We start from the raw sequence: 22,291 nt of genomic DNA, 5'->3' as shown, positions 1-22,291 counted from the left end.
AAACAACAGATAGTGTTTGTACGACGATCAATTTAATTAGTTAATGTTCAATGTGTTTTGTCTGTTTATCTGTGGTCTAAGTACTGTTTTGTGGGACTTGCAATGTTGCTTCATCTGTTCCTATTATGCTAAGAAGAGTTTACCCGCGACTTAAGTGAAACAGTTGGAAATCGATGGTCAGCTGTTATAAAAAAAAACCTTTTTAATCCACCTGGCGGTGAAGTTGTCTTTCTCGTTCATTCAAAAATATACACCCCCGCTTATCCGGACCTCACTAATCCGACGACTCGTTAGTCCGGATCTCGCTAATTCGGAATTTTTTGGATTTAATTTAATGGAATTTAATTTAATTTAATGGAATTGAATTGAATTTAATTTAATGGAATTGAATTTAATTTAATGGAATTGAATTTGGATTTAATTTAATGGAACAATTCTATACAAGCAAAGAGAGAATCTATAGAAGTTTTGATGAAGTATTGCTCGAGCTTCAAATGTCGGAAGGAACGTATTCAACAGCAATTAGGAGTTCTATGAACAAGCTTTCGGTATTCTATAAGTATTAGTAGTAGACAGAGTATTAGTATTATTATCTATAAGTATTAGAAGTAGACATCAACACTTATAACCGGAATATTTTTAATATGATGGAAACAAACGTAGATATTTAACACGACCAGGTGACGCAGATGCACACTATAATGTTCTTCTTCCACTAGACCCAACTACATCATATGAGTTCCGCATCTTCGACGTTTATAATCTAAGCGATATACTGAGAAATTGACGCATTTAACAACTTACCCACCATAGTCTACAGCCATATTAGCTAAAATCTTCTGCAAAGAATATAAAAGAGGCTGAACACAATACAAAGGTTAGCTCAATCTTCTACGAAGAGTACAGAGGAGGCTGAATATGGCTTAAATGGTGAAGCAGAAGAGAATGTACACACGTGTTAGCTAAATTCGTCTGAAAATGAATTAAAACATAAGTAAATATACTATAGTAACTTTTTGACGTAGAATCCTCGATTAGTTCTAATGTACAAATTGAATATACACACAGTTCCTTCAACAATAATATAAGGCATATTACTAGTTCATCGATCCAGTGCAGCGATATCGAATTAGAAAAGAATCCATACATTACTGACCGTTGGATCAGCGAGGTCGACGCCTCTGATTTTTTCATACGACGCTGAAAGTAGAAAACTCTTTGATGATTTGCGACGTATATTCTATGATAACTATAATGTTTTTGCTGATCCAGAAGAAATTATTTCGGTCGCTTCAAATATCTACATCACGCGCTATAAAGATAACATTGATTACATCGCTAATTACTTGAGAACCTTACCACCAAACTATGACAATAGTTGTCGAGATACGAAGCTCTCAACCCAATTATTAGACAAGTTCATATAAATTCCAATAAAAGGAGATGGTAATTGTCAAATCAAAGCCATTTCGTATGCGTTTGTAGGAAATGAAGATTTTAGTTTTGACTTGAGAGCAGTACTGGAAAAGGTCGTGATCGTCATAAGACAGAGAGCAAAATGCCTTTTTCTATTTCAGGCGACCAAATGAAAGAATATTGGGCTCTTTGATCAATCTCGCATGAAAGGCAGTCATGAAAGGACGTTGCACTTTATTTTAAAATTAAAATTTCTAGGTTATTTTAATAAATATATCCGAAGAAAAGTGACTAATCGATAAATTAATCATACTTCTTTAATTCACCGAGTTGAAAGTGGCAATAAACACAAAAATAAAGCAGATATAGCACACTTTCATGCCCTGTCACGAAACAAATATTTTTTGAGATTTTTGTAGCATGCCATTCATCCTTCGCGTTTCTATAGATATTGAAAGGGGCAGATATGTAAATATCGCCTGACATCTCTAATTGAAAATGAGAAAAAACAGTACTGCTTGAGAGCAATAGCATTTCAAACAGTAATAGAGAACTTTTTTATTTTCGAAAAAATAAGCAACGCAATTGAATTAGAATCACGCACAATTATTGAGCTTCTTCAGATATGCTGCACAGATCGAGAACATGGTAATCTTGATACTATATTTGCCCTCAGCATGACATTTCAACGAATCATATACATAATGTAAGAAATTGATGGTAGCTCAGTATTCTTAAAAATAGTTCCAATATTCCTTGATAGTTCTTTTAGACCAATAGTATTGCATCTTAACACGACCAGGTGAGGCAGATGCACACTATAATGTTCTTCTTCCACAAGACCCAACTACATCATATGAGTTCCGCATCTCCGACGTCTATAATCTAAGCGATGTACTGAGAAATTGACGCATTCAACAACTTACCCACCATAGTCTACAGCCATATTAGCTAAAATCTTCTGCAAAGAATATAGAAGAGGCTGAACACAAGACAAAGGTTAGCTCATTCTACTACGAAGAGTACAGAGGAGGCTGAATATGGCTTAAATGGTGAAGCAGAAGAGAATGTACACAACACACGTGTTAGCTAAATTCGTCTGAAAATGAATTAGAACATAAGTATTTACACCCAATATTTTTTTTTACATGGTTGGTATTCTTCAATTTCCCGATTACCCTGAATTTTCACAGCTTTTTAAATACCACCTGAATTTTCTTCGATTTTTTGTGAATTTTTCCATGGGGTTAACTCATAGTTTCATCAACGCTCAAGGTCGTATTTAACTAAAACCCACCCGTGTAAAAAAAGAACCGGGTGTATACTATAGTAACCTTTAGACGTAGAATCCTCGATTATTTCTAATGTACAAATTGAATATGCACACAGTTCCTTCAACAATAATATAAGACATATTACTAGTTCATCGATCCAGTGCAGCGATATCGAATTAGAAAAGAATCCATACATTACTGATTGTTGGATTAGCGAGGTCGACGCCTCTGATTTTTCATACGATGCTGAAAGTAGAAAACTCTTTGATGATTTGCGACGTATATTCTAAGATAACTATAATGTTTTTGCTGATCCAGAAGAAATTATTTCGGTCGCTTCAAATATCAACATCATGCTCTATAAAGATAACATTGATTACATCGCTAATTACTTGAGAACCTTACCACCAAACTATTACAATAGTAGTCGAGATACGAAGCTCTCAACCCAATTATTAGACAAGTTCATATAAATTCCAATTAAAGGAGATCAATGCCATTTCGTATGCGTTAGTAGGAAATGGAGATTTTAGTTTTGATTTAAGAGCAATATCATTTCAAACAGTAGTGGAGAACTTTGGGAAGATTCACAAATTTCCCATTCTAAGCGCTACGTAATTTATGTACGCTCACTTTTTTGTTTTCGAAAAATAAGCCAGGCAATTGAATTAGAATCACGCACAGTTATTGAGCTTCTTCAGATATGCTGCACAGATCGAGAACATGGTAATCTTTATACTCTATTTGCCCTCTGCATGACATTTCAACGAATCATACACATAATGCAAGAAATTGATGGTAGTTCAGGATTCTTAAAAATAGTTTCAATATCCCTTGATAGTTCTTTCAGACCAATAGTATTTCATTGACCACGACCAGGTGAGGCAGATGCACACTATAATGTTCTTCTTCCACAAGACCCAACTACATCATATGAGTTCCGCATCTTTGACATCTATAATCTAAACTATATACTGAGAAACTGACGCATTTAGCAACTTACCCACCATAGTCTAAAGTCATATTAGCTTAAATCTTCTGCAAAGTATATAGAAGAGGCTGAACACAATACAAATGTTAGCTCGATCTTCTACGAAAAGTACAGAGGAGGCTGAATATGGCTCAAATGGTGAAACAGAGGAGGCTGAATACACGTGTTAGCTAAATTCTTCTGAAAATGTTCAAAAGTACACATAAGTGATTATACTATAGTAACTCAAAAAAATAATACTTGCTTTTTTAACTGGGCGACAACGAGTAGTTTTGGCAACTACGAAACTCCTGCCTAAGAGCAGACAATACCCAAATTGGGGAGGACCCAGAGCCACTGTGGTCTTAAAATCAAACAGTTTTATTAAATACAAAAGTTTGATTATTCCACTTTCAAGTTATTCTCTAAACAAATAGTATCCGACATGTATAATTTAAAAGTACCACATACAGGCTGTTCAAAGTCATCAAGTTACCTTCAAAATGTAGGAGTACGATCAACTACGTAATTGGATTCTATTCGGACTCTGGAGATTTGTCGTCAAAATATACAAACCAATGTATTAGAATCATTCAGCATTCATCCAAGCTCAACTAAACTGATTGGAGCAGTCGAGTCAATTACGGCAATGATGCCCAAACCAGATTTTCCAGGTTTTCCAAACTATTCTGGAGCTCAGAACAATAAGTCAACTACGCTCTGTATCACACCGACGTGAACCCATCAATTCCACACAGGTCCAGAGACCCTCTGGGTATGAATTACAAATCAATCATGCCTCTATCTTACGTTTAAAGTCCTCAAAACTATTCTGGAGTTTATATCAATTAGTCCATCCAGTCAACTACGTATTGTACTACACAGACAACAACACAACACAATTCAAGAAGTGAGACGAATTTATAACGGTTAAATGTGTCTACAGCGTGAGGCGTGAGAGGCAAAATGGAAAATGACATGTGACAATTTGGAGAGATTCCATTCTCAAATTTAGTATTTATGGATTTTAGTTTTTTTAGTAACTTATGGACGAAAATATAGGATTACTTAAGCGTTATGGATTCACAAAAAAAGATATAAATTAGGCTTCTAAAATATTTAAAGAAAACTAGCCAAATGACATTTTACAACACTGGACACATTCAACGATTATTAGAACCGGAAATTTGCAAGTATTATCAATCATTTTACAGAGGATCCTCTTGATTGTTAGAAAGATAGAAAGAATGTTAAAATAAACATGAATATCTGTTAAGTTATCCAAGGCCAGAATAACCAACACTAATGTCGCTGTGTAGGATGTATAAAATAAAAGTAAGTGGAAATCTAGTTGCAACAAAAACGTCTCGAACACTTAAAGAGGAATACAGCAACATTAATAGTGTATTGTAGCTAAACCTGTCTATATCTGGGTGGTGCGAATATAATCGATTTGGTTGTCAAAATTTTCGATTGTGCCAAACATTGATGATTCTGGTTATGTTCGTTTCTAATATTGAGAAGTATTGTTATTATTTAGGGAAAAATAAAAATAAACTTTGTTTTAGTTTTGTATTCTTTGTAACAAATATTTTCACATTATATTTCGAATGTAAAATTAGTAGGAATGCTATTAAAAAGCACTCGTTACGAAATTTCACGAGATTCAGCAGCTGATTGGAGCAGGAATGTATGTAAACAATCGTAAAGTCATGTAGAGTCTAGCGCATTTGTGCCCCCTTATGCAGCATGGAAAGATAAATTCGAAGAGCGGGAAATGTTTGACAGAAAAGTAATTGCAAAATAATTTTGTTTGTGGGAGTGATTTCAAAATATCCCTCTACTCGCTTGAGCGCAGAAAAGCGGCTCTATCTGCATCACCCAGGTCTATATAATGTATCTGCCTCAATTATAAATGTTTGTAATTTGATATGGATCTAAACATAAATATTTGTTGATAAAAATTGTATTTTTAGTAGTGTAACTTTTTTTTTGATCTAAACATAAATATTTGTTAATAAAAAAGTGTATTTTTGGTAGTGTAACTTTTTTTTGTCTTGTGATGAAGAGAATATTGAAAGAAACATTCACCAAATATTTGGAGCAATCTATCCTACAAACACTTTGGCATCTTACGAACTGGTTTCTTGAAATGGTTGAGAATTTTTATGGTTTAATGGGGTAAAGGATGTATTTGGTACCACCCGTACCAATTCCAAAGGGAATTTGCACTCATTGGTCCGAAATATGAACCTAGGAACTGGTGGTCCAAAATAAATCCCTACATACAGACTGTTATGATCAGAGCAATGAAATGCGTGTCTCATGCGGTACATTGACAGTCTACCTTTCATCAGTTATATAACTTCTGAATCCACGTTCTGAACGGCAAATGGTTCGTGTGTAGCTTGTGATAATTAATGGCAATAAAGATTTGCTGGCAATTGAGGATGTTTTGTTTTTGTTTGTAAATAGGTGAGCCTGTAGTTCGCAGTGAGTGAGAGCCTGTAGTTCGTATTCGCAAATTAGTGAATATACAGCTGAAAAGTGTGCATGTACAGTATCTCTGTCTCAAAATTACAATTCGGCACCAGACATCAATGGTGCTAAAAATTCAAATTAGGATGGAGGCTCCCTCAATTATGAAATGAAATTATTGTGGTGTTTCTGTTACTTTGCAACTACTATTCGGATAGTCTTTCGCTGGGTCTTTCGGTAACTAATTAAAAACTTTATTGTGACTTGAGTGCTTACGACAGTTCAATGTTATGGTTACAATTCAATGACCCTGAAATTGCTTGAAAACTGATAACACATTCAGTTTCAAGATGACTGAAAAATGACACAAATGCAATTGACCGTGACTTGGAAAGTTTCAAAAGTTTCCTAAATCCAACCATTATGTAACCATTAATTTTTTTTTATATTTATGAGTTGTTACATGTGCTACTTGAGAAGGTTTTGTATGACGCTTCCAGGAATATTGAAGAAAATTACAAAATCCGTCATTTTGGGATACATTTGAGAAAGCACTGTTGAATTCTCATTCCTAAGGTCTTAAACGATACGTAAGGACCTCCTGTAGCCCGCAGTGAGATTGATTTACCTTGGTTTGGTCCCCAAATCTTAGCCTCCAAGGTTTTGTATGACGCTTCCAGGAATATTGAAGAAAATTATAAAATCAGTCATTTTGGAATAAATTCGAGAAAGCACTGTTGAATTTTCATTCCTAAGGTCTCAAACGATACGTAAGGACTTTCTGTAGCCCGCAGTGAGATTGATTTACCTTAGTTTGGTCCTCAAACCTTAGCCTCCAAGGTTTTGTATGACGCTTCCAGGAATATTGAAGAAAATTATTTAATCCGTCATTATGGGATAAAGTTGAGAAAGCACTGTTGAATTCTCATTACTAAGGTCTCAAACGATACGTAAGGACCTCCTGTAGCCCGCAGTGAGATTGATTTACCTTGGTTTGGTCCCCAAACCTTAGCCTCCAAGGTTTTGTATGACGCTTCCATGAATATTGAAGAAAATTATAAAATCCGTCATTTTGGGATAAATTTGAGAAAGCATTGTTGAATTCTCATTCCTAAGTTCTCAAGCGATACGTAAGGACCTCCTGTAGCCCGCAGTGAGATTGATTTACCTTGGTTTGGTCCCCAAACCTTAGCCTCCAAGGTTTTGTATGACGCTTCCATGAATATTGAAGAAAATTATAAAATCCGTCATTTTGGGATAAATTTGAGAAAGCACTGTTGAATTCTCATTACTAAGGTCTCAAACGATACGTAAGGACCTCCTGTAGCCCGCAGTGAGATTGATTTACCTTGGTTTGGTCCCCAAACCTTAGCCTCCAAGGTTTTGTATAACGCTTCCAGGAATATTGAAGAAAATTAAAAAATCCGTCGTTTTGGGATAAATTCGAGAAAGCACTGTTGAATTCTCATTCCTAAGGTCTCAAACGATACGTAAGGACCTCCTGTAGCCCGCAGTGAGATTGATTTACCTTGGTTTGGTCCCCAAACCTTAGCCTCCAAGGTTTTGTATGACGCTTCCAGGAATATTGAAGAAAATGAAAAAATCCGTCGTTTTGGGATAAATTTGAGAAAGCACTGTTGAATTCTAATTATTAAGGTCTCAAACGATACGTAAGGACCTCCTGTAGCCCGCAGTGAGATTGATTTACCTTGGTTTGGTCCCCAAACCTTAGCCTCCAAGGTTTTGTATGACGCTTCCAGGAATATTGAAGAAAATTATTTAATCCGTCATTTTGGGATAAATTCGAGAAAGCACTGTTGAACTCTCATTCCTAAGGTCTCAAACGATACGTAAGGACCTCCTGTAGCCCGCAGTTTGATTGATTTACCTTGGTTTGGTCCCCAAACCTTAGCCTCCAAGGTTTTGTATGACGCTTCCATGAATATTGAAGAAAATTATAAAATCCGTCATTTTGGGATAAATTTGAGAAAGCATTGTTGAATTCTCATTCCTAAGTTCTCAAACGATACGTTAGGACCTCCTGTAGCCCGCAGTGAGATTGATTTGCCTTGGTTTGGTCCCCAAACCTTAGCCTCCAAGGTTTTGTATGACGCTTCCAGGAATATTGAAGAAAATTATTTAATCCGTCATTTTGGGATAAATTCGAGAAAGCACTGTTGAATTCTCATTCCTAAGGTCTCAAACGATACGTAAGGACCTCCTGTAGCCCGCAGTGAGATTGATTTACCTTGGTTTGGTCCCCAAACCTTAGCCTCCAAGGTTTTGTATGACGCTTCCATGAATATTGAAGAAAATTATAAAATCCGTCATTTTGGGATAAATTTGAGAAAGCATTGTTGAATTCTCATTCCTAAGTTCTCAAACGATACGTAAGGACCTCCTGTAGCCCGCAGTGAGATTGATTTACCTTGGTTTGGTCCCCAAACCTTAGCCTCCATGGTTTTGTATGACGCTTCCATGAATATTGAAGAAAATTATAAAATCCGTCATTTTGGGATAAATTTGAGAAAGCACTGTTGAATTCTCATTACTAAGGTCTCAAACGATACGTAAGGACCTCCTGTAGCCCGCAGTGAGATTGATTTACCTTGGTTTGGTCCCCAAACCTTAGCCTCCAAGGTTTTGTATAACGCTTCCAGGAATATTGAAGAAAATTAAAAAATCCGTCGTTTTGGGATAAATTCGAGAAAGCACTGTTGAATTCTCATTCCTAAGGTCTCAAACGATACGTAAGGACCTCCTGTAGCCCGCAGTGAGATTGATTTACCTTGGTTTGGTCCCCAAACCTTAGCCTCCAAGGTTTTGTATGACGCTTCCAGGAATATTGAAGAAAATTAAAAAATCCGTCGTTTTGGGATAAATTCGAGAAAGCACTGTTGAATTCTAATTATTAAGGTCTCAAACGATACGTAAGGACCTCCTGTAGCCCGCAGTGAGATTGATTTACCTTGGTTTGGTCCCCAAACCTTAGCCTCCAAGGTTTTGTATGACGCTTCCAGGAATATTGAAGAAAATTATTTAATCCGTCATTTTGGGATAAATTCGAGAAAGCACTGTTGAATTCTCATTCCTAAGGTCTCAAACGATACGTGAGGACCTCCTGTAGCCCGCAGTTTGATTGATTTACCTTGGTTTGGTCCCCAAACCTTAGCCTCCAAGGTTTTGTATGACGCTTCCAGGAATATTGAAGAAAATTATAAAATCCGTCATTTTGGGATAAATTTGAGAAAGCACTGTTGAATTCTCATTCCTAAGGTCTCAAACGATACGCAAGGACCTCCTGTAGCCCGCAGTGAGATTGATTTACCTTGGTTTGGTCCCCAAACCTTAGCCTCCAAGGTTTTGTATGACGCTTCCAGGAATATTGAAGAAAGTTATTTAATCCGTCATTTTGAGATAAATTCGAGAAAGCACTGTTGAATTCTCATTCCTAAGGTCTCAAACGATACGTAAGGACCTCCTGTAGCCCGCAGTGAGATTGATTTACCTTGGTTTGGTCCCCAAACCTTAGCCTCCAAGGTTTTGTATGACGCTTCCAGGAATATTGAAGAAAATTATAAAATCCGTCATTTTGGGATAAATTTGAGAAAGCATTGTTGAATTCTCATTCCTAAGGTCTCAAACGATACGTAAGGACCTCCTGTAGCCCGCAGTGAGATTGATTTACCTTGGTTTGGTCCCCAAACCTTAGCCTCCAAGGTTTTGTATGACGCTTCCAGGAATATTGAAGAAAATGAAAAAATCCGTCGTTTTGGGATAAATTTGAGAAAGCACTGTTGAATTCTAATTACTAAGGTCTCAAACGATACGTAAGGACCTCCTGTAGCCCGCAGTGAGATTGATTTACCTTGGTTTGGTCCCCAAACCTTAGCCTCCAAGGTTTTGTATGACGCTTCCAGGAATATTGAAGAAAATTAAAAAATCCGTCGTTTTGGGATAAATTTGAGAAAGCACTGTTGAATTCTAATTACTAAGGTCTCAAACGATACGTAAGGACCTCCTGTAGCCCGCAGTGAGATTGATTTACCTTGGTTTGGTCCCCAAACCTTAGCCTCCAAGGTTTTGTATGACGCTTCCAGGAATATTGAAGAAAATTAAAAAGCCGTCGTTTTGGGATAAATTTGAGAAAGCACTGTTGAATTCTAATTACTAAGGTCTCAAACGATACGTAAGGACCTCCTGTAGCCCGCAGTGAGATTGATTTACCTTGGTTTGGTCCCCAAACCTTAGCCTCCAAGGTTTTGTATGACGCTTCCAGGAATATTGAAGAAAATTATTTAATCCGTCATTTTGGGATAAATTCGAGAAAGCACTGTTGAATTCTCATTCCTAAGGTCTCAAACGATACGTAAGGACCTCCTGTAGCCCGCAGTGAGATTGATTTACCTTGGTTTGGTCCCCAAACCTTAGCCTCCAAGGTTTTGTATGACGCTTCCAGGAATATTGAAGAAAATTAAAAATCCGTCGTTTTGGGATAAATTTGAGAAAGCACTGTTGAATTCTAATTACTAAGGTCTCAAACGATACGTAAGGACCTCCTGTAGCCCGCAGTGAGATTGATTTACCTTGGTTTGGTCCCCAAACCTTAGCCTCCAAGGTTTTGTATGACGCTTCCAGGAATATTGAAGAAAATTAAAAAATCCGTCGTTTTGGGATAAATTTGAGAAAGCACTGTTGAATTCTAATTACTAAGGTCTCAAACGATACGTAAGGACCTCCTGTAGCCCGCAGTGAGATTGATTTACCTTGGTTTGGTCCCCAAACCTTAGCCTCCAAGGTTTTGTATGACGCTTCCAGGAATATTGAAGAAAATTATTTAATCCGTCATTTTGGGATAAATTCGAGAAAGCACTGTTGAATTCTCATTCCTAAGGTCTCAAACGATACGTAAGGACCTCCTGTAGCCCGCAGTGAGATTGATTTACCTTGGTTTGGTCCCCAAACCTTAGCCTCCAAGGTTTTGTATGACGCTTCCAGGAATATTGAAGAAAATTATTTAATCCGTCATTTTGGGATAAATTCGAGAAAGCACTGTTGAATTCTCATTCCTAAGGTCTCAAACGATACGTAAGGACCTCCTGTAGCCCGCAGTGAGATTGATTTACCTTGGTTTGGTCCCCAAACCTTAGCCTCCAAGGTTTTGTATGACGCTTCCAGGAATATTGAAGAAAATTAAAAATCCCGACGTCAGGCGATAAATCCGAGCAAGTACGGTTGAATTCTCATTCCTAAGGTCTCAAACGATACGTAAGGACCTCCTGTAGCCCGCAGTGAGATTGATTTATCTTGGTTTGGTCCCCAAACCTTAGCCTCCAAGGTTTTGTATGACGCTTCCAGGAATATTGAAGAAAATTAAAAATCCCGCGAGTTGGGATAAATTCGAGAAAGCACTGTTGAATTCTCATTACTAAGGTCTCAAACGATACGTAAGGACCTCCTGTAGCCCGCAGTGAGATTGATTTACCTTGGTTTGGTCCCCAAACCTTAGCCTCCAAGGTTTTGTATGACGCTTCCAGGAATATTGAAGAAAATTATTTAATCCGTCATTTTGGGATAAATTCGAGAAAGCACTGTTGAATTCTCATTCCTAAGGTCTCAAACGATACGTAAGGACCTCCTGTAGCCCGCAGTGAGATTGATTTACCTTGGTTTGGTCCCCAAACCTTAGCCTCCAAGGTTTTGTATGACGCTTCCAGGAATATTGAAGAAAATTATAAAATCCGTCGTTTTGGGATAAATTCGAGAAAGCACTGTTGAATTCTAATTACTAAGGTCTCAAACGATACGTAAGGACCTCCTGTAGCCCGCAGTGAGATTGATTTACCTTGGTTTGGTCCCCAAACCTTAGCCTCCAAGGTTTTGTATGACGCTTCCAGGAATATTGAAGAAAATTAAAAAATCCGTCGTTTTGGGATAAATTTGAGAAAGCACTGTTGAATTCTAATTACTAAGGTCTCAAACGATACGTAAGGACCTCCTGTAGCCCGCAGTGAGATTGATTTACCTTGGTTTGGTCCCCAAACCTTAGCCTCCAAGGTTTTGTATGACGCTTCCAGGAATATTGAAGAAAATTAAAAAATCCGTCGTTTTGGGATAAATTTGAGAAAGCACTGTTGAATTCTAATTACTAAGGTCTCAAACGATACGTAAGGACCTCCTGTAGCCCGCAGTGAGATTGATTTACCTTGGTTTGGTCCCCAAACCTTAGCCTCCAAGGTTTTGTATGACGCTTCCAGGAATATTGAAGAAAATTAAAACTCCCGTCGTTTTGGGATAAATTTGAGAAAGCACTGTTGAATTCTAATTACTAAGGTCTCAAACGATACGTAAGGACCTCCTGTAGCCCGCAGTGAGATTGATTTACCTTGGTTTGGTCCCCAAACCTTAGCCTCCAAGGTTTTGTATGACGCTTCCAGGAATATTGAAGAAAATTATTTAATCCGTCATTTTGGGATAAATTCGAGAAAGCACTGTTGAATTCTCATTCCTAAGGTCTCAAACGATACGTAAGGACCTCCTGTAGCCCGCAGTGAGATTGATTTACCTTGGTTTGGTCCCCAAACCTTAGCCTCCAAGGTTTTGTATGACGCTTCCAGGAATATTGAAGAAAATTATTTAATCCGTCATTTTGGGATAAATTCGAGAAAGCACTGTTGAATTCTCATTCCTAAGGTCTCAAACGATACGTAAGGACCTCCTGTAGCCCGCAGTGAGATTGATTTACCTTGGTTTGGTCCCCAAACCTTAGCCTCCAAGGTTTTGTATGACGCTTCCAGGAATATTGAAGAAAATTAAAAAATCCGTCGTTTTGGGATAAATTCGAGAAAGCACTGTTGAATTCTCATTCCTAAGGTCTCAAACGATACGTAAGGACCTCCTGTAGCCCGCAGTGAGATTGATTTACCTTGGTTTGGTCCCCAAACCTTAGCCTCCAAGGTTTTGTATGACGCTTCCAGGAATATTGAAGAAAATTATAAAATCCGTCGTTTTGGGATAAATTCGAGAAAGCACTGTTGAATTCTCATTACTAAGGTCTCAAACGATACGTAAGGACCTCCTGTAGCCCGCAGTGAGATTGATTTACCTTGGTTTGGTCCCCAAACCTTAGCCTCCAAGGTTTTGTATGACGCTTCCAGGAATATTGAAGAAAATTAAAAAATCCGTCGTTTTGGGATAAATTTGAGAAAGCACTGTTGAATTCTAATTACTAAGGTCTCAAACGATACGTAAGGACCTCCTGTAGCCCGCAGTGAGATTGATTTACCTTGGTTTGGTCCCCAAACCTTAGCCTCCAAGGTTTTGTATGACGCTTCCAGGAATATTGAAGAAAATTATTTAATCCGTCATTTTGGGATAAATTCGAGAAAGCACTGTTGAATTCTCATTACTAAGGTCTCAAACGATACGTAAGGACCTCCTGTAGCCCGCAGTGAGATTGATTTACCTTGGTTTGGTCCCCAAACCTTAGCCTCCAAGGTTTTGTATGACGCTTCCAGGAATATTGAAGAAAATTATAAAATCCGTCATTTTGGGATAAATTTGAGAAAGCACTGTTGAATTCTCATTACTAAGGTCTCAAACGATACGTAAGGACCTCCTGTAGCCCGCAGTGAGATTGATTTACCTTGGTTTGGTCCCCAAACCTTAGCCTCCAAGGTTTTGTATGACGCTTCCAGGAATATTGAAGAAAATTAAAAAATCCGTCGTTTTGGGATAAATTCGAGAAAGCACTGTTGAATTCTCATTACTAAGGTCTCAAACGATACGTAAGGACCTCCTGTAGCCCGCAGTGAGATTGATTTACCTTGGTTTGGTCCCCAAACCTTAGCCTCCAAGGTTTTGTATGACGCTTCCAGGAATATTGAAGAAAATTATTTAATCCGTCATTTTGGGATAAATTCGAGAAAGCACTGTTGAATTCTCATTCCTAAGGTCTCAAACGATACGTAAGGACCTCCTGTAGCCCGCAGTGAGATTGATTTACCTTGGTTTGGTCCCCAAACCTTAGCCTCCAAGGTTTTGTATGACGCTTCCAGGAATATTGAAGAAAATTATTTAATCCGTCATTTTGGGATAAATTCGAGAAAGCACTGTTGAATTCTCATTCCTAAGGTCTCAAACGATACGTAAGGACCTCCTGTAGCCCGCAGTGAGATTGATTTACCTTGGTTTGGTCCCCAAACCTTAGCCTCCAAGGTTTTGTATGACGCTTCCAGGAATATTGAAGAAAATTATAAAATCCGTCGTTTTGGGATAAATTCGAGAAAGCACTGTTGAATTCTCATTCCTAAGGTCTCAAACGATACGTAAGGACCTCCTGTAGCCCGCAGTGAGATTGATTTACCTTGGTTTGGTCCCCAAACCTTAGCCTCCAAGGTTTTGTATGACGCTTCCAGGAATATTGAAGAAAATTATAAAATCCGTCGTTTTGGGATAAATTTGAGAAAGCACTGTTGAATTCTAATTACTAAGGTCTCAAACGATACGTAAGGACCTCCTGTAGCCCGCAGTGAGATTGATTTACCTTGGTTTGGTCCCCAAACCTTAGCCTCCAAGGTTTTGTATGACGCTTCCAGGAATATTGAAGAAAATTATTTAATCCGTCATTTTGGGATAAATTCGAGAAAGCACTGTTGAATTCTCATTCCTAAGGTCTCAAACGATACGTAAGGACCTCCTGTAGCCCGCAGTGAGATTGATTTACCTTGGTTTGGTCCCCAAACCTTAGCCTCCAAGGTTTTGTATGACGCTTCCAGGAATATTGAAGAAAATTAAAAAATCCGTCGTTTTGGGATAAATTCGAGAAAGCACTGTTGAATTCTCATTACTAAGGTCTCAAACGATACGTAAGGACCTCCTGTAGCCCGCAGTGAGATTGATTTACCTTGGTTTGGTCCCCAAACCTTAGCCTCCAAGGTTTTGTATGACGCTTCCAGGAATATTGAAGAAAATTATTTAATCCGTCATTTTGGGATAAATTCGAGAAAGCACTGTTGAATTCTCATTCCTAAGGTCTCAAACGATACGTAAGGACCTCCTGTAGCCCGCAGTGAGATTGATTTACCTTGGTTTGGTCCCCAAACCTTAGCCTCCAAGGTTTTGTATGACGCTTTCAGGAATATTGAAGAAAATTAAAACATCCGTCGTTTTGGGATAAATTTGAGAAAGCACTGTTGAATTCTAATTACTAAGGTCTCAAACGATACGTAAGGACCTCCTGTAGCCCGCAGTGAGATTGATTTACCTTGGTTTGGTCCCCAAACCTTAGCCTCCAAGGTTTTGTATGACGCTTCCAGGAATATTGAAGAAAATTATTTAATCCGTCATTTTGGGATAAATTCGAGAAAGCACTGTTGAATTCTCATTCCTAAGGTCTCAAACGATACGTAAGGACCTCCTGTAGCCCGCAGTGAGATTGATTTACCTTGGTTTGGTCCCCAAACCTTAGCCTCCAAGGTTTTGTATGACGCTTCCAGGAATATTGAAGAAAATTAAAAAATCCGTCGTTTTGGGATAAATTTGAGAAAGCACTGTTGAATTCTAATTACTAAGGTCTCAAACGATACGTAAGGACCTCCTGTAGCCCGCAGTGAGATTGATTTACCTTGGTTTGGTCCCCAAACCTTAGCCTCCAAGGTTTTGTATGACGCTTCCAGGAATATTGAAGAAAGTTATTTAATCCGTCATTTTGAGATAAATTCGAGAAAGCACTGTTGAATTCTCATTACTAAGGTCTCAAACGATACGTAAGGACCTCCTGTAGCCCGCTGTGAGATTGATTTACCTTGGTTTGGTCCCCAAACCTTAGCCTCCAAGGTTTTGTATGACGCTTCCAGGAATATTGAAGAAAGTTATTTAATCCGTCATTTTGAGATAAATTCGAGAAAGCACTGTTGAATTCTCATTCCTAAGGTCTCAAACGATACGTAAGGACCTCCTGTAGCCCGCAGTGAGATTGATTTACCTTGGTTTGGTCCCCAAACCTTAGCCTCCAAGGTTTTGTATGACGCTTCCATGAATATTGAAGAAAATTATAAAATCCGTCATTTTGGGATAAATTTGAGAAAGCATTGTTGAATTCTCATTCCTAAGTTCTCAAACGATACGTAAGGACCTCCTGTAGCCCGCAGTGAGATTGATTTACCTTGGTTTGGTCCCCAAACCTTAGCCTCCAAGGTTTTGTATGACGCTTCCAGGAATATTGAAGAAAATTAAAAAATCCGTCGTTTTGGGATAAATTTGAGAAAGCACTGTTGAATTCTCATTACTAAGGTCTCAAACGATACGTAAGGACCTCCTGTAGCCCGCAGTGAGATTGATTTACCTTGGTTTGGTCCCCAAACCTTAGCCTCCAAGGTTTTGTATGACGCTTCCAGGAATATTGAAGAAAATTATTTAATCCGTCATTTTGGGATAAATTCGAGAAAGCACTGTTGAATTCTCATTCCTAAGGTCTCAAACGATACGTAAGGACCTCCTGTAGCCCGCAGTGAGATTGATTTACCTTGGTTTGGTCCCCAAACCTTAGCCTCCAAGGTTTTGTATGACGCTTCCAGGAATATTGAAGAAAATTAAAAAATCCGTCGTTTTGGGATAAATTTGAGAAAGCACTGTTGAATTCTAATTACTAAGGTCTCAAACGATACGTAAGGACCTCCTGTAGCCCGCAGTGAGATTGATTTATCTTGGTTTGGTCCCCAAACCTTAGCCTCCAAGGTTTTGTATGACGCTTCCAGGAATATTGAAGAAAATTAAAAAATCCGTCGTTTTGGGATAAATTCGAGAAAGCACTGTTGAATTCTCATTCCTAAGGTCTCAAACGATACGTGAGGACCTCCTGTAGCCCTCTGTGAGATTCGTTTATTTCAGATTGATGCATGCACCTCAGCCTCCAAAATTTAGTAGTTAGCCTCCAAACTTGCATGCAAGTTGATTCAGTAAAATTTTATTTCGTATATTTAACGCTTTCCAAGAGGTATATTTAAAGTTTTTATATGCTACCCGATTGGAAATAATTAAATAATTAATTTCCAATTGTTAGTTTTTCATTAAAAGGCCCTAAAACCTTAGCCTCCAACAATTTGTAGTTAGCCTCCAAGGAACCTTACAACAGCACATTATTTTTGGAGGCTAAATGGAGGCTAACTACAAATCGCTACTAGAAGTTGTATTACAGAACAGTAATCGTACTTAGTTTTGTTAAAAATTCAAAACAGCCACTCCTATGTGCTCCAGCTTCCCTCTGCGAGCGTGTGTTACTATGATAACGATCAAAAACTGTTCGATTAATTACGAACTTTGAAGAGGGGTTGTACGGAAATACACACGGAAAGTTGCTCCATAGGGCCTCCAAACGCTTATTCCCCGAGGTTGCACTCGTCCGATTTGAATTTGTTCTGGTCATCCTTTTTTCATCCCACATGCACACATGGTGAGGAGAACCAGTTGTCACCGATGGGCTTTGGCAAGAGAGAGACTGATTTGATGCATGAAAGGATTTAAAACTCACCGCAACAACCAGGACGCCAAGATTTAGCGCAACCATGCTGTTCGCTCTGTTGCTCACTGGGTGACGAAAGTGGCATTAAAATAGGAGGCCATGTGTTCGATATGGTTCAGCTGCTTCGTATCAATACGGTGTTGTTCAATGGATTGTTAGTTTTGTTTGTCCTTTTTCCTAACTCGGCATGGTGTCTTTGTCCAAATAGACTTATTTTCAAAAATTGTCTGATAGTTCAGTAGATGACGTTACATTTTGACTTTGATCATGATATGGTTTACTTGTATTTGAGTGATAAAAATTACCTTTTCTGTAACGATGAAATGGGTGCTTCAATGATCATTATCCAACCTCAAATGAGTGGTATAAAATCCATTATAACACTCATTTGGGTGCTATAATGGAGAATCAGCATCAGAACAGTAGTTACATGAGAACCTTTTGTTGCATTACCTTAGGTAAGTGTTCAAATAGTGTATTCTCTGCGTCGCGTATTAAATGATATAGTTTGATGGAAATGACTCCAACTTTTTCCAAAAACAGGTTCATCTACCGCTTCATGGTTTGTCGAGCTACGCAAATATGGACTCTGGTTTTTCTCTGCAGCAAAATAATGTATTGGCAAGAATGATCATATGAAGTAAATCAGACTGTACAATTTTGGTACATTATTTATTTATCATCAGACTAAGGCCGGAGTGGCCTGTGCTGCACATAAAAGACTTCTCCATTCAGCTCGGTTCATGGCTGCACTTCGCCAACCACGCAGTCTGCGGAGGTCCAAGTCGTCCTCCACCTGATCGATCCACCTCCGCTGTGCACTCTGCCTTCTTGTTCCGTCGGATCGTTGTCGAGAACCATTTTACCGGATTACTGTCCGACATTCTGGCCATGCCCGGCCCACGCAGTCTTCCGATTTTCGCGGTGAACGATGGATGGTTCTCCCAACAGCTGATGCAACTCGTGGTTCATTCGCCTCCTCCACGTACCGTCCGCCATCGCACCCCACCCGATGGTACGCAACATTTCCTTTCGAAAACTCCAGTGCGCGTTGGTCCTCCACGAGCATCGTCCAGCTCGTGTCCGTAGAGAACTACCGGTCTTATAAGCGTTTTGTAGATAGTCAGTTTGGTACGGCGGCGAACCTATTCGATCGAGCGCTTCGGAGTCCAAAGTACGTACGATTTCCAGCCATCTGCCTCCGAATTTCTGCTGGTATCTAACGGCGGTCACCAGTGAGCCAAGTAAAAATTCTTCAATCACCTCGATTTCCACCACCGATAGAAACCTCGTGGTGGGTGGCCCACTGACTCTCTTTGAGCCTCTTCCTATCATGTACTTCGTCTTCGACGTGTTGATGACTGTCCAATCCGTTTAGCTTCGTTTCAGCGATGTAGGCTTCCTCCATCCTCTCAAAGTTACGTGCCAGATATCAATGTCGTCGGCGAAAACGCTGGACGGACTTGAAAATCGTACCACTCGTGTCAATCCCTGCCCTTCGTATTATCCTTCCAAAGCGATGTGAATAGCAGACACGAAAGACCATCACCTTGCCGTAACCTCTGCGGTTTCGAAGGGACCTGAGAATGCCCTGAAACTCGAACTACGCACATCACCGATCCATCGTCGCCTTGATCAACCGTATCAGTTTATCCGGAAATCCGTTTTCGTGCATTAGCTACAGCTGGTCCGATTGATTGTATCATATGCGGCTTTGAAGTCGATAATAGATGATGTGGGCACGTGTATCGGCATTTCTGCAATACCTGACGTATGGCGAACACCTGGTCTGTGGTAGAGCGTTCACCCATAACCCGCCTGATACTGCCCCACGAACTCTCTTGCAATTGGTGTTAGTCGAGGCATAAAATTGGAGAGTACCTTGTAGGCGGCGTTCAGCAATGGATTGCGCGTAGTTTCACAATCCAGCTTATCGCCTTTTAATCCATCCACTCCTGCGCAGAACTCATCCTCCCAAACCTGGTATCACCAGTGCAGCGCTCAGCCAGTTCACCACCGTGTTTAAACAGCCTCCTGGTAGTTGGTCAACCCCAGGGCTTGTTGTTTTTCAGCGGCGATCTCCTCCTACTTCCTGGATCTGGAGCCAAAGACAATTTTTGTACAATTTATTATATAAAGCCCTTTTTCGTCATTGCAAAATATGTGTAACCGTTGCAAACTCGATTTTTCAGCACTCATGAGATTATAAAATGTCAACCTGTGCTGAAAAAATCTTTTTTGCAACCATTGAAGACCTTATTTCTTTTTGGTCCAGTCCCAGGTTTCATTCAAAATTTCGACTGGGCGCGTGATCAGTACCCAGGAAATCAATATTCGAGCAACGCCTAACAATATAGCCTTTGTTGTCAACAGAGTTTGTTACTGACAAACGCACCTCGCAACAAGCCTTATCAGAACCCATTCCAGTTTGTGATAGCAGCGAGTACGGACGTGCTTTTTGCTCGTGCATTTTTCCAAGTGTTTTTTTTTCGTTCGTTTTACGTTTACGTTTTTGCTTCGCGTTGGCGTTATTTTCTCCCGGATTCGTCATGGGAAACTCGGTGGTCGATTTGTTCTTGGAGGCGCGGGTGACCCCTCCAACCACCTTTTACAGAGCCGCAGCTGCTGCAGGTGCAATCGGAGCGGAAGGAGAAGTGGCCGCCCGTGTTTGTGAAGATCGCGATTTCGTCCGTAAATTGCCAGCACCGTTAAGAGGCTGAAATGTCCTTTTCGTCTGTGCAGCGAGGGCGTGAAAGTGATGCCGGTAATCAAGGACCATCATCAATCCGTCGTGGAGTTCCACGAGGTCCACAAGTATGGGTACTACACTCATGACCACCCCGGTACGCTTTGCTGCGAAGGCTCCACGACATGAAGGAAAAAGATCTGATTGCGGAACTCGAGACCTGTTACCTGAAGCCAGTGACAAGACCGTTCGTCACAACAAGACAAGGAAATATCGCGACCATGTCCATCTGGAGCACGGCTCCTTCGTTGACTGGGAGCGATATCGACTAGTACACCGCGACGTCACGCAGTGCACCAATTGCTCCAACTTCGGGCACGGCACCAGGAACTACCGCATGAAGCCGCGCTGCAATAAGTGTAGCGAACCCCATGCGACCGAAGAGTGCTGATGCCAAGTGAAAATGGCTGAGGTTAAGATGGGCCTGGTCAACTTAAACGCTTGCTCGCACAAGAGCAAAAATATCGAACAGGCTGATTTCCTCGAGGAGAAGGAGATCGACGTGGCGTTCATCACCGAAACGTACCTAAAACCGGTGGCGGCTACACATACCTGACTTTCGTATCGTGCGACTCGATCGGCTGACCAGGGGAGGAGGTGCGGTCATCGCTCTTCGCTACAACATCAACTGTCGCTGGCTGTCAAGCTGCCAGCTGAGCATCATCGAGGTCATCGGTGTCGAAATAACCACTTCCGTCGGCACAATCACGCTCATGGCGTTCGTCCAACTGGCGGTTCTCGCTCTTCGGTGGTCGTCGTTAACCCGGATACAAGGTCAGTACATCATTACCGGGGAGCTGAATGCCAAGTGGGGCAACAGTCGTGGCAGTCGAAACGGCACCATATCTTGAGCAACGATATGGAGGAAGGTCACAACACGATTCTGAGCCCGGATTCCCCCACTCGGCTGAGTTCCGGCGTCCATTCCACAATCGACTTGTACATCACCAACATGAACGATCACATCGCGCAGCCGGTCGTCTACCAGGAGCTCAGCTCGGAACACTACCCGGTGGTGGCGGAAGCGAACTCCTCGGTTAATCGACATCAGCTGTCCTGGCGAAACTATTATCGAGTCGACTGGTGCCGGTTCCACGGCAAGCTGGGGACGGTAAGCTGCAAGCGTACCATTGGTCCTTCGCGTACCTGAAATCAAATAGACCCCATCTCGCGGTCCCAGCCCATAACTCCCTTCCCTACCTCCCGCGGTGCTGGCCGAGCTGAGCAACCTTAGGGAAGATCAGGTAACCAACCCCGGTGGGAACTATGGTCGTATGCTGACAGGAGGGGTTTGCTTCTCCGGAGGTGCAAATCTTATTGAGCGTCTGTTCTCCATGTCAGGATCGGCTCTAAGCGTCTGTCTCCATGTTAGGGGCGGCTATCATCGTCCGAGTGCCAGCGAGGACTCTAAGGAAACGTGACCATGGTCCACCGGAAATAAGGAGGAATGGTCCTCCGGAAATTTAGGGGTTTGGTGTCAGGCCCGCAAGCCAGCCAAAAAAATCACGCAACGAACAATCAACAAGAGAGTACGGACCGGAACCATCGGCGAAGAAACATGACGAAAAGGGACTAGCGATTGGAAACTCGGTTAGTGGAACCAAATCTCTCAATCTCATCGGGAGCACACGCATACTCGCGATGTGTCACAGGACCGTGGATTCGGCATCACGTTGCACGAGGTTTGTTGAAGGGATCAATGGTGCGAACGTTTGAGGTAATCATACCATCTACCAGAGCTGTGGCAACACATGAGCTGGGGAAGCTTTCAGTGATGGGCGATATGCAAAGGCGCGTGATCGGGTGGTGGCCGATAAATGAAAGAATGTGCAGGTTGAGGATCAAAGGCCGTCTTTCAACTTCAGCATAATCAACGTCCATAGCCC

At 40.6% G+C, this 22,291-nt stretch overlaps 1 protein-coding gene across 1 annotated transcript in view; it reads left to right on the top strand.

Annotated features, from left to right (window-relative positions):
* The window catches only part of LOC134206514 (uncharacterized), a 37,499-nt gene extending 17,128 nt beyond the window's left edge, over positions 1–20,371 (top strand). The window contains exon 7 of the mRNA XM_062682242.1: positions 20,274–20,371. Within this exon, the coding sequence (XP_062538226.1) occupies positions 20,274–20,371 (98 nt within the window). The remainder of the gene's footprint in view (positions 1–20,273) is intronic.
* The last annotated feature ends 1,920 nt before the right edge of the window (positions 20,372–22,291 follow it).

The sequence above is a fragment of the Armigeres subalbatus genome, chromosome 1 (assembly GCF_024139115.2).
Source record: "Armigeres subalbatus isolate Guangzhou_Male chromosome 1, GZ_Asu_2, whole genome shotgun sequence".
NCBI classification, from domain to species: domain Eukaryota; kingdom Metazoa; phylum Arthropoda; class Insecta; order Diptera; family Culicidae; genus Armigeres; species Armigeres subalbatus.
The sequence above is the reverse complement of the archived record's forward strand: the minus strand, read 5'-3'. Positions and strand labels throughout refer to the sequence as shown.